This window comes from Macrobrachium nipponense, chromosome 7, assembly GCF_015104395.2.
Source record: "Macrobrachium nipponense isolate FS-2020 chromosome 7, ASM1510439v2, whole genome shotgun sequence".
In the NCBI taxonomy this organism is placed as follows: Eukaryota; Metazoa; Arthropoda; class Malacostraca; order Decapoda; family Palaemonidae; genus Macrobrachium; species Macrobrachium nipponense.
In genome coordinates this window covers 58,945,159-58,957,658 of record NC_061109.1, presented here as the reverse complement: position 1 = coordinate 58,957,658, position 12,500 = coordinate 58,945,159, and the positions used below count along the sequence as shown (strand labels likewise).

General features: G+C 36.6%; 1 protein-coding gene across 4 annotated transcripts in view; it reads right to left on the bottom strand.

The window, feature by feature from the left end:
• LOC135217417 (uncharacterized) overlaps positions 1-12,500 on the bottom strand; it is a 130,124-nt gene that overhangs the window by 20,090 nt on the left and 97,534 nt on the right. For 2 of the 4 annotated variants that reach the window (XM_064253261.1, XM_064253263.1), the window contains one exon: positions 11,686-11,784. The exons of the other annotated variants lie outside the window; for them this stretch is intronic. In XM_064253261.1, coding sequence (XP_064109331.1) covers positions 11,686-11,784 — 99 coding nt within the window. The remainder of the gene's footprint in view (positions 1-11,685; positions 11,785-12,500) is intronic. 4 annotated transcript variants of the gene reach the window in all.

Here is a 12,500-nt window from a genome sequence, read left to right as displayed (position 1 = left end):
ATTAATACGAAATGATAGAATTTAGCTTTTATTTTGAAAAATAAAATTCACGTTTCAAGTAACGGTAATCTCTAGCTCTCTCTCTCTCTCTCTCTCTGTTTTAGGCTTCAAAAAAGGCCTCTGGATCATTTGCATAGTCAAACGCTTTCATTTTAGTAGAAACATAAAAGGAATTTGTTGTGCCATAACCCAAATCCGTGCATCTGAGCCCTTAAGTGCGTTTGTGTGTGTGCGCGTGTTTGTGAATTATTTATTTTTCTAGTAGTATTCTGCTATAAATAGGAACGCTGAACTTCTGCCTTTACAAGATAATACGAATGTTTATGCTAAATACAACTTCCTTAGGAAAGATCCCTTTGTTACATTACTAAGGATCCTATTTCTTTTATTCTTGTTTACATTCTACAAAAGTTGTGTAGTTTTTAAATTATCTGTTGAATATGTACTTGAATTAATGTGGAAATTTGGAAAAGCAAAATAAAGAATTTGGAGGATATTGAACCACATTAATGGAACCAACACTATGAAGGACATGTATACTGGAGAAGATCTCAAAATATGATAAAGAACACTTGCAAAAAGGAAATTACATAAATAGATAAATGCTCCAGAAATTCTTAAGTCGCGTTATATTTCGTTCCTAGTTAACCCAAGTGAAGTCACTGTTATTTGGTCACTGATTTAATTTGCATCAATATTATCAAAGCACTATAGCCGTAAAATCCACTTAGTGAAAAATCTACATAGTGGAACCTATATGTAATTGTCTGTAGAGTTGTAAAATGTCCTTTTGAGTGGTGAATATGACGTGTTGACTTAGTGAAATGCGGGTATATTTCTCACTGGTTTTTAAATATTGGCAGGTGATGGTCATTTAGCCAATGGTACGGGCTCCCCAAGAGCAAGAACCCGTGTTGGCAGAAATCCAGCCTATACATATATATATATATATATATATATATATATATATATATATATATATATATATATATATATATATATATATATATATAAACGGACATTACAGGATTAACAAAGAGAAATATAAATACAAACGGACAGTACAAACTTAGCAAAATCCCGAAGGCTAGATTAAGGATGTAAAAGCGGCCAAACACACTGGTCAAAGGCAAGTTAATTCGAAAAACGATACACTTTGTATAGGTAACAACATGGATTTACAAAAGTGTTCAGACAATGACTGAGAAACGAACATAAGATATAAAGATAGTGTGTAAATTTACTGTAAAGTGTCCCTTATTACCTTATTTATATGGACTAGGAAAACAACCATATGTGGCCAATTATTAGTACCGTAGGATCAGTTGCCTATAAACTATCCAAATGTATCACTAAACTGTTACTCCCGTTACCTGATATTGATATTGTGGAAAAAGGAAATAACATTGTATTAAACCTTAGTGCTATCTCTGTCATTTTTTATGTATGTTCCTGGTTAGAAAAGTCCCTATTGACTCTGTGCTAGAATATTTAAGTAATGAACTTGTATTGCCTGAATTAATATCTGTGTCCGTTAGTCATATAATTTCATTGATTAAGTTGTGTATTTGTGATTGCAGATTTACTTTTAATGGAGAATATTACCAACAAGTACTTGGTATGGCTATGAATAACCACTTATCACCTCTCCTTTCAAACTTATATATGGAATTCTTTGAAAGACAACACCTCCCGAGTATTACACTTGTCCCCTTAAAATTGTTCAGATACGTAGATGACATCTTAGTGGTCTTACCTGTAGGTATCGATGTAAACGATTTATTGACTAAATTATATAAATTAGTGCCATCCATGAAATACACTGTTGAAACTGAAAATAACAGTGTAATCCCTTTCCTAGATGTATTAATACATAGAGTCTTTCCAATGTAAATTCAGTATTTATGGGACCCCACAAATAATTAAACATACATGTATGTACATTTTTATTCTGGCCACCATCTTAATATTAAAATTTCAATTTTTTTCTTCCATGTTCTTGGTCAAGATATTGAGTCCACAATATCTTGACCAAGAAATAGAATACATAAAAAAGATAGGAAATGATCTCTGCTACCCACCTCATATAATTGATTTATGTTATCTAAAAGCTCACAAAAAGTTTTATAGTGTTGTTAGTGATGAAAAAGGTACCGCTAAAAATGTACTTAGTTTGCCTTACTTTGGTAGATTTGAAACCATAAATTAAATATTAAATCTTTTAATGTTAATTTTGTGTTCTCATATAACGATACCGTTAAAGGTAAGTTAATTGAGAGTAGTCACGTAACAAGTAACAACGTTTACAAAATTCCTTGTCAGGATTGCCCGTCTATTTATATTGGCCAGTGAAGGAGAGATTTAAATATACTCAGAACAGCCCAGACTTCAAATGCACCATTTATCCATCTGAGCTAAAAATATCATCGGGCCGATAGCTCTGCAATTGCTAGGTCTAATGATTATGTTTCAAGCAATTTACTGGCATCAGCAATTATACAAATATACTGATAAAAAAACCTAAAGCTTAGTCTGGGATTGTACCATTTGGACAAATATATTTGTAAACTGTTTATGAAGGACCTTAAAGTAAATGAATTAACTACTAATTAATTAGTCCCATATGTTCTTATTTATTAATTTTTTCTCATGCTCGTTATATATATATGTATCTGATGTTCGTTTCTCAGTCATTGTCTGAACACTTTTGGAAATTCATGTTGTTACCAATACAAAGTGTATTGTTTTTCGAATTAACCTGACTTTGACCAGTGTATTTGGACGCTCTTAAATCCTCAATGCAGCATTCGGGATTTTGCTAATTTTGTACTTTTCGTTTGTACTTCTATGCTTCTTTGTTCCTAAAACAAAATGTATTGTTTTCTGACTAACTTACGTGTGACCATGTGTGGGTGGGTGCATTTAAATCTTTAATCTAGCCCACGCCCGTGTTTTCCTTTCTTTTAGTGACCTGTGCCTTTTGTTAATCCTGTGGTATCCGTTTATATTTGTTAACGTGTACTGTGTTAAGACCGAAAGCTCTCAGGCAGTACTCGTTTTTCATTTCCCTCCGTGGCATTACCTTATATGTATATACTATATATATATATATATATATATATATATATATATATATATATATATATATATATATATATAATATATATGTATAAGTGAAACATGGGTAGATTTAACCATAGAGTTTTACGTCATATTGAACTATGTATTTTTTTCGGTTCATTTTCTTAATACTTTTGCGTGAGCTTTTCTATGTGCAATGTTTGATCAATGGGCAGTTTCTCCCACTTTCTAGTATTCGTGCTTATGAATTAAACCACCACTGGTGGGGGGAAAAAGAAAGTAATCGAGTTTGGAAAGGGTTTTCTAAAGGAACTCGAAGAAGTTACAGCTGTGGGCTTCAAAGAAGTCTGACTACTGGCAAAAAAAAAAAAAAAAATCCAAATATGGCTTTCAAAACAATTTTGTTTACTCATTCGCCAGTAGCATAAAATATGGGTCCTAGAGAAGCGTTAAGAAAGGATAGCGACTAAGACAAAGCATCCGATCGAGATAAAATCATATTTCACAAAAAAAGGTGCAAAGAAAAGGGCACTGAAAAAGCATATACACGAAAAAGCACAAATAAAAGTAAACATCACATAGGCAATGAAAAAATATAAGAAAATGACGAAAAAATAACACCTACCTTGTGCTTCTCAAGAACCTGGCAAATGAAATACTAAAGTAATGTTACTTATTGAATTCACAATTCATAACATCCAGTTGATGAAAAAAAAAGGTTTAATAATCAGGTAATAAACCTATGTATGCGGAAAATGAATTTAAAGGATTATATGAGTGCAGTAAATAGCAACAAACATAAACATTAAGCAAAACTGAATTTTACGTCTCATCTCAATCTAAATTATTTTATAGCAAAGCTCTCACTTTAATTAACAGAAATATTTACAGTTATATACTACTAAAATTTTTAAAGCTCTTTTCGATGTTGGTCAGTTAAAAATATATATATATATATATATATATATTATATATATATATATATATATATATATATATATATATATATACATACATAAATATATATATATATATATATATATATATATATATATATATATATATATATGTATGTATGTATGTATATTTTACGGTAACAGCATAATCATTCCTTAATTGCTTTATCATGCTTGTTCTCAGCAGCTGCCATCCGTAAACCTATAAAGAAAGCTCATTAGCGGAGCAAGAACCATTCTTACATTCTCTGCACCATTCATCCCTATGTTGAATATGCTTTACATATTCTAGAATTATAGTATTCCTACCCAATACTTCTTTCATTTCATCTGTTAGCGTTTTGGTGATATAGAATCAGTCAGTCAGTACCTCTTGACGTATACAAGCTTTTCCTTCTTGTAAAAAAAAAAAAAAAAAAAAAAAAAACATACTATACTCTGTAAAGGATAACTGGCTCAACCTTCTTCTTGCATTCTAAGCGTGGCTTCAGTAGGCCATTCTCTCATCTTGCGTCATCAGTTACACCTACTCATAAGTATCTATATGAATGAACTGCTACATTCTACCTTGTTTTATTTATCTTTATAATTTCATCCTTGTTCACATTTAAACTCTTTCCAAGCACTACAGATTTTCTTCACTATCCTTACTATGTTATTACATAACTTTGCACTGCGTGCAATTTCTCTTCTCTGACCGATACAGCAATCTATTCATAAAATACAGTCATGGAGGTGTGTGACACCTTCGTATAAAAACAAGCCACTCTCCCGTCCACGTAGGTAGACTAATACCTCTGTTCCATATGTTTATATATTAATATATATTTAAATATATATACATATATATGCATATATATACTATATATATACGTATATATATATATATATATATATATATTATATATATATATATATATATATATATATATATATATATATATGTCACGCCTATTCACCAAGATGTCTTCGTGCAATTTAAAATGTAGCCTGGTTCAGTTTTGCCACGAATGTTCTTAACAGTGTTGCAATTGACTGCAATGGCTGACAGAAACAGGAACAAATTTTCTTTCAAATTATCCTCCCTACTCTGGTATGTATTGCTAAACCTATGTGTATGTTAGAAATTCAGGTCTTAATACATCATTTACATAATGCAAATGACATAAATGCAAAATAAAATAAAGTGGAAGATAGTGATAAAAGGAATTATTATTATTATTATTATTATTTTATTAAAAGTAATGGCTACTTCAGCAGCGTTACACTTGTAGAGATTCTTCTCTATTTTGCGAATAGCGGCTTTTTCCGTGCTACTTTAAACAGGCTAGTAGAGCGCTATAGAGGTCATGGTAAAAATACAGGGTCAAAATAGGTGTATATATTTGAATTTTACAGATAAACTATGATACCATAGTCATCAAAGTCATTAACGATTTTCTCTCTCTCTCTCTCTCTCTCTCTCTCTCTCTCTCTTTCTTAAAGCGAGCTTTCGTCTGGAGCTGCCAGACTCCTCGGGCTGGGAAGCTGAGGGTGGACTGATCTTGGTGCGGTGTCCGTCCTCCTTATATCTGTGCTGACAGCAGGGGGTCTGCCCCATGCTTGTCTCCTATTGGCTGGTGGCGGTGAGTCTTGTTTTCATTGGCTGCCTGAGCCAGGTCTCAAGCCACTTCTTCGGCCGATGGTTGCGTTGCAGCATATCCTGCAGCCGCCTGGACCTCCTAAGCGGCGCTGTAACATTGATGGGCGTTGCGCTACGCTGTGGGACGTCACGGCTACTTTGATTTCCATCGGCTGCAGGAGTACCTGTTCGGGTTCGCGTTTGTCATCCATAGAGTTGTCATGATCGGTGGTGTCATTGTTGGTGGCAGGTCTTCTCATACTCGTAGGGAGGAGAAATTCTTCCTGCGTCGTATTCAGATTAGGTTTTATTTGCTGGATGAGTAGCGCCTCCAGCAGGCGCAACCGACGGGCATCAGGGGACCTTCCCGATGATCTTCGTGTTCTTTATGATGACATCTCGGGAGATGGCCTCGTGATGTTTGGTGCGGGCGTGATTCTTTATAGCCCCCTCTTGGGCGTGGCACGAGTCTCTTCGACAGTCGCATGGTAGTCATACCTACGTAGGCGCCGCTGCATTCGCGGACTGGCATGTATACTGGTACACTACATGCGTCTGCTTCAGGGGTTCTCGTGCCTGTGGAGAGGGGTTATTTTTCATAAAAAGATCGCGCGTCCTCCGATTCTGGTAATATATGATTAGGTCGATATTCTTGGTGTCGTCAGTCGGGGATACATTATCAGAAATAATTTTCTTAATGGGCGTCCTCTTCTTCACGGTAATGGGAATCATGAAGGCTTTGTAGTACAGCTTGATATTATCCTGAGGGCGGGGCTGCGGGCTCTCACTACCGTACCATTTCTCCAGGGCTGTGTGGACTTCCTTGCTGATTAATTTATTTGAGTACCGTTATCACAAGTACTTGGGAGGCGCGGTCGAGTTCCTGGTGAGTGTCCTGCCAGGTTGAGCAGTGGGAGAGGGCCCTCCTGACGAAGGCCCTGACGGTGGTGCTTTTGAATCTGGCGGGGCACTCGCTGTCTCCGTTGAGCAAAGTCCTAAATTGGTTTTCTTTGTGTAGACTGAAGTACGGAGACTGTCTTCCGTCTTGCTTACAAGGACGTCGAGGAAGGGGAGCCGATCGTCGGAGCTGCAAGACGGAAGACGGAAGACGGTCTCCGTACTTCAGTCTACACAAAGAAAACCAATTTAGGACTTTGCCTCAACGGAGACAGCGAGTGCCCCGCCAGATTCAAAAGCACCACCGTCAGGGCCTTCGTCAGGAGGGCCCTCTCCCACTGCTCAACCTGGCAGGACACTCACCAGGAACTCGACCGCGCCTCCCCAAGTACTTGTGAATAACGGGTACTCAAATAAATTAATCAGCAAGGAAGTCCGCACAGCCCTGGAGAAATGGTACGGTAGTGAGAGCCCGCAGCCCCGCCCTCAGGATAATATCAAGCTGTACTACAAAGCCTTCATGAGTTCCCATTACCGTGAAGAAGAGGACGCCATTAAGAAAATTATTTCTGATAATGTATCCCCGACTGACGACCCCAAGAATATCGACCCTAATCATATATTACCAGAATCGGAGGACGCGCGATCTTTTTATGAAAAATAACCCCTCTCCACAGGCACGAGAACCCCGCCCTGAAGCAGACGCATGTAGTGTACCAGTATACATGCCCAGTCCGCGAATGCAGCGGCGCCTACGTAGGTATGACTACCATGCGACTGTCGAAGAGACTCTCGTGCCACGCCCAAGAGGGGGCTATAAAGAATCACGCCCGCACCAACATCACGAGGCCATCTCCCGAGATGTCATCATAAAGAACACGAAGATCATCGGGAAGGCCCCTGATGCCCGTCGGTTGCGCCTGCTGGAGGCGCTACTCATCCAGCAAATAAAACCTAATCTGAATACGACGCAGGAAGAATTTCTCCTCCCTACGAGTATGAGAAGACCTGCCACCAACAATGACACCACCGATCATGACAACTCTATGGATGACAACGCCCCCGAACGAGGTACTCCTGCAGCCGATGGAAATCAAAGTAGCCGTGACGTCCCACAGCGTAGCGCAACGCCCATCAATGTTACAGCGCCGCTTAGGAGGTCCAGGCGGCTGCAGGATATGCTGGCAAACGCAACCATCGGCCCGAAGAAAGTGGCTTGAGACCTGGCTCAGGCAGCCAATGATAACAAGACTCACCGCCACCAGCCAATAGGAGACAAGCATGGGCAGACCCCCATGCTGTCAGCCACAGATATAAGGAGGACGGACACCGCACCAAGATCATGTCCACCCTCAGCTTCCCAGCCCGAGGATGTCTGGCAGCTCCAGACGAAAGCTCGCTTTAAGAGAGAGAGAGAGAGAGAGAGAGAGAGAGAGAAAATCGTTAATGACTTTGATGACTATGTATCATAGTTTATCTGTAAAATTCAAATATATACACCTATTTTGACCCTGCATTTTACCATGACCTCTATAGGCGCTCTACTAGCCTGTTTAAGTAGCACGGCAAAAAAGCGCTATTCGCAAAATAGAGAAGATCTCTTACAAGTGTAACGCTGCTGAAGTAGCCATTTACTTTTAATAAAGTATGCTTGAGAGAGGGTCTGCTTCCTAAGTATATTATTATTATATTTTTATTTTATTATTTATTATTATTATTATTATTATTATTATTATTCATTTGTTACTTATTATTCATTTATTTATTTTTGGTCTAACGCAGTCATCCTATTCGACTGGGTGATTTTTATAGTGTGGGGTTCCCGATTGCATCCTGCCTCCTTAGGCGTCCATCACTTTTCTCACTATGTGTGCCGTTTCTAGGAGCACACTTCTGCATGAGTTCTGGAGTACTTCGGCATCTAGTTTTTCCAGGTTCCTTTTCAGAGATCTTGGGATCGTGCCTAGTGTTCCTATGGTTATGGGTACAATTTGCAATGACATATCCCATATCTTTCTTATGTCTATTTTCAGATCCTGATACTTAAATGTCTTTTCTCTCTCTTTCTCTTCTACTGCGGTGTTCCATGGTATTGCGACATCAATGAGTGATACTCTCTTCTTGATTTTGTCAATCAACGTCATGTCTAGTCTGTTGGCACGTATCACCCTATCTGTTCTTATACCATAGTCCCAGAGGATCTTTGCTTGATCGTTTTCTATCACGCCTTTAGTTTGGTGTTCGTACCACTCATTACTGCAAGGTAGCTGGTGTTTCTTTGTACAGGCTCCAGTGAAGGGCTTTTGCTACTGAATCGTGCCTCTTTTTGTACTGTTTCTGTGCAAGTGTCGGACATTCGCTTGTTACGCGGTTTATGGTCTCATTTTTCATATTGCACTTCCTGCATATGGGTGAGATGTTATTCCCATCTATCGTTCTTTGGACATATCTGGTTCTTAGGGCCTGGTCTTGTGCCGCAGTTAGCATTCCTTCTGTTTCCTTTTTGAGTTCTCCCCTCTGTAGCCATTGCCATGTTTCACCGCTGGCCATTTCTTTAGTCTGCCTCATGTACTGTCCGTGCTTTGGTTTGTTGTGCATTTCCTCTGTTCTGTTCTGTATATTTGTGGGTCTTCGTCTACTTTTATCAGTACCTTCTCCCATGCACTCCTTAGCCAATCGTCTTCACTGGTTTTCAGATATTACCCCGGTGCTCTGCTCTCGATTTTGCCGCAGTCCTCCATGTTTAGTAGCCCTCTCCCTCCTTCCTTTCGTGCTGTGTATAAACTGTCCGTATTTGCTCTTGGTGTAGTGCTTTGTGTATTATTAGTATTATTATTTTTTTTTTTTTTTTTTTTTTTTTTTTTTTTTTTTGCTGCTATTCACAGTCCTCCAATTCGACTGGGTGGTATTTATAGTGTGGGGTTCCGGGTTGCATCCTGCCTCCTTAGGAGTCCATCACTCTTCTTAACTATGTGTCCGTTTCTAGGATCACACTCTTCTGCCATGCTGAGTCCTGGAGCTACTTCAGCCTCTAGTTTTTTCTAGATTCCTTTTCAGGGATTTTGGGATTCGTGCCTAGTGCTCCTATGATTATGGTACGATTTCCACTGGCATATCCCATATCCTTCTTATTTCTATTTTCAGATCTTGATACTTATCCAATTTTCCCTCTCTTTCTCTTCAACTCTGGTGTCCCATGGTATTGCGACATCAAGAGTGATACTTTCTTCTTGCCTTGTCAATCAACGTCACGTCTGGTCTGTTTGCACGTATCACCCTATCCGTTCTGATACCATAGTCCCAGAGGATCTTTGCCTGATCGTTTTCTATCACTCCTTCAGGTTGGTGCTCGTACCACTTATTACTGCAAGGTAGCTGATGTTTTCTTGCACAGGCTCCAGTGGAGGCTTTTGCTACTGAATCATGCCTCTTTTTGTACTGGTTTCTGTGCAAGTGCCGGGCATTCACTTGCTATGTGGTTTATGGTTTCACTTTCGTATTGCACTTCCTACATATGGGAGAGATGTTATTTCCGTCTATCGTACTTTGAACATATCTGGTTCTTAGGGCCTGATCTTGTGCCGCTGTTATCATTCCTTCAGTTTCCTTCTTTAGCTCTCCCCTCTGTAGCCATTGCCAATTGTCATCGCTGGCTAGTTCTTTAGTCTGTCTCATGTATTGTCCATGCATTGGTTTGTTGTGCCAGTCCTCTGTTCTTTCTGTCTTTTCTCCTGTCTCTGTATATTTCTGGGTCTTCGTCTGCTTTTATTAGTCCTTCTTCCATGCACTCTTTAGCCACTCGTCTTCACTGGTTTTCAGATATTGCCCCAGTGCTCTGTTTTCGATGTTGACGCAGTCCTCTATTACTTAGTATCTCCCTCCTTCCTTTCGTGTTATGTATAGTCTGTCCGTATTTGAGTATTATTATTATTATTATTATTATTATTATTATTATTATTATTATTATTATTATTATTATTATTATTATTATTGATTTGAAGGAGATAATTATTTAAGCATTTATTGAAAATCTTTTATTATATTTTATTATCATTTATAGAAACATTTAATAAAAAGATTCGAAGAACATAAACTGTCCTAAATAGTTTAAAAATAACGGAAGTCCCATTTTAAAGGAACCATAATTTAAACACAAAAAGAATAGATCTTTTGTATGGAAAATTACAGCCAGGAAATTTGATCACAACTAAAGACGAAACAGGGTTTATGTCCACAAAAATGGCGGTTGTATTACAATGATAAATACTCATTTTTTCACTAACTACCTCTATGTACATATTTACATCGATAGGGCATCTACATAACTTTTCTCCTTTTTAACGATGAACAGGGGTATCGTTTTATGCTCAAATTTTATACTTATTTTATTTTCTACAGACAAACATATATGCATTCATAGTTACGTTGACAGTTCAAGGTCTATGTGAGGTATATTTATCAGATATTTATATACATATATATAAATATATATATATATATATAAAACTATAATATGCATATATATATATATATATATATATATATATAATATATATATATATATATATATATATATATACATATACATAATATATATGTATATTATTATATATATATATATATGTATATATATATATATATATATTATATATATATATATATATATATTCTATTACATTCAGACACGCAAATACTGTACAATGCCCACGTTTAATGAAATTCAGTAAAGGAAACATTTCGTTTATGAACGAACCTACACGGAGAATATATATATTATATATATATATATATATTATATATATATATATACAATCATAACAATAAACGATCATTTCTATTCTGATTTAGAGGGAGGAGAATATTTACACAAAACAACTAAAGGCAACTTGGTGTGTCTACATGTAAACCACGAAATATATATATATATATATATAATATATATATATATATTAAATAATATATATATATAGTATATATAATAATAATAAAAATAAAAACGGATTGCCAAGCTATTTATCTCTACTCAAATCTACAGATACACAAAATAAAAGACACAGTTCTTCCTCGAGGCAACAGATTTTTTTTGTCTAAATGAAAGAGAATGGAATGGACCAACCGCCAAAATTGTACCTCCAAACAGACACTTGCTCTTCTGTTTCCAATATCGTCTGCTGCCAGCCTTTGGTGACCAACGAAGGTTCATGCCCTCCGAAATATCTGACTCTGACTCTAGTGGACGAGGGGGCCAAGAGAACAAGCTTTTAAGTATTTTGGCAGATGGGGGATTGAGGCATTATTGGAATAGGGTATGATAATAGTCATTTAATTAAGTCTGTGTTAGGAAACTTTCTAAAACAGAAGAGTAGTTTGAGAAACAGCTGGGATAAGTTATGAAAAAATCATTGAGATATATTTGGAATCTTTCTATGCGAAATGAGTATTTTTAAAGCATTTTTGAAAAATACTGTGGGACAGTCATAATGATCTTTTTAAGTATATTTAGAAAATACAGTACTAAAGGCTCTTTCGTAGAGGAAATAATCACTAAAGTACATTTGGAGTCTTCTACAAGAAATTATTATTTCTTAAGCATGTTTAAAAAATAAATCAAATGTATAATTCATCGGTTATTCAGAGAATATTTACTTTTTAAGGGTATTTGAAAAAAAATACATGGATTAAGGGATCTTTCGTACTGGATTGTAATCATTTAAGCCTTTTTAGAATTCTCCTAAAGGATATTACTATTTCTGAAGCATGTTTGAAAAATAAAGGGAGTAACTCATTATTTATACAGAGAATAATTATCGTTTAAGTATATTTGGACAATACAGGGGTTAAGGTTGAATAAGAGGGGATGTCATCATTTATACTGAGAATAATTATCATTTAGCTATATTTGAAAGCAACAGTGACTAGACGGATATCCATACTGGAAATAATTA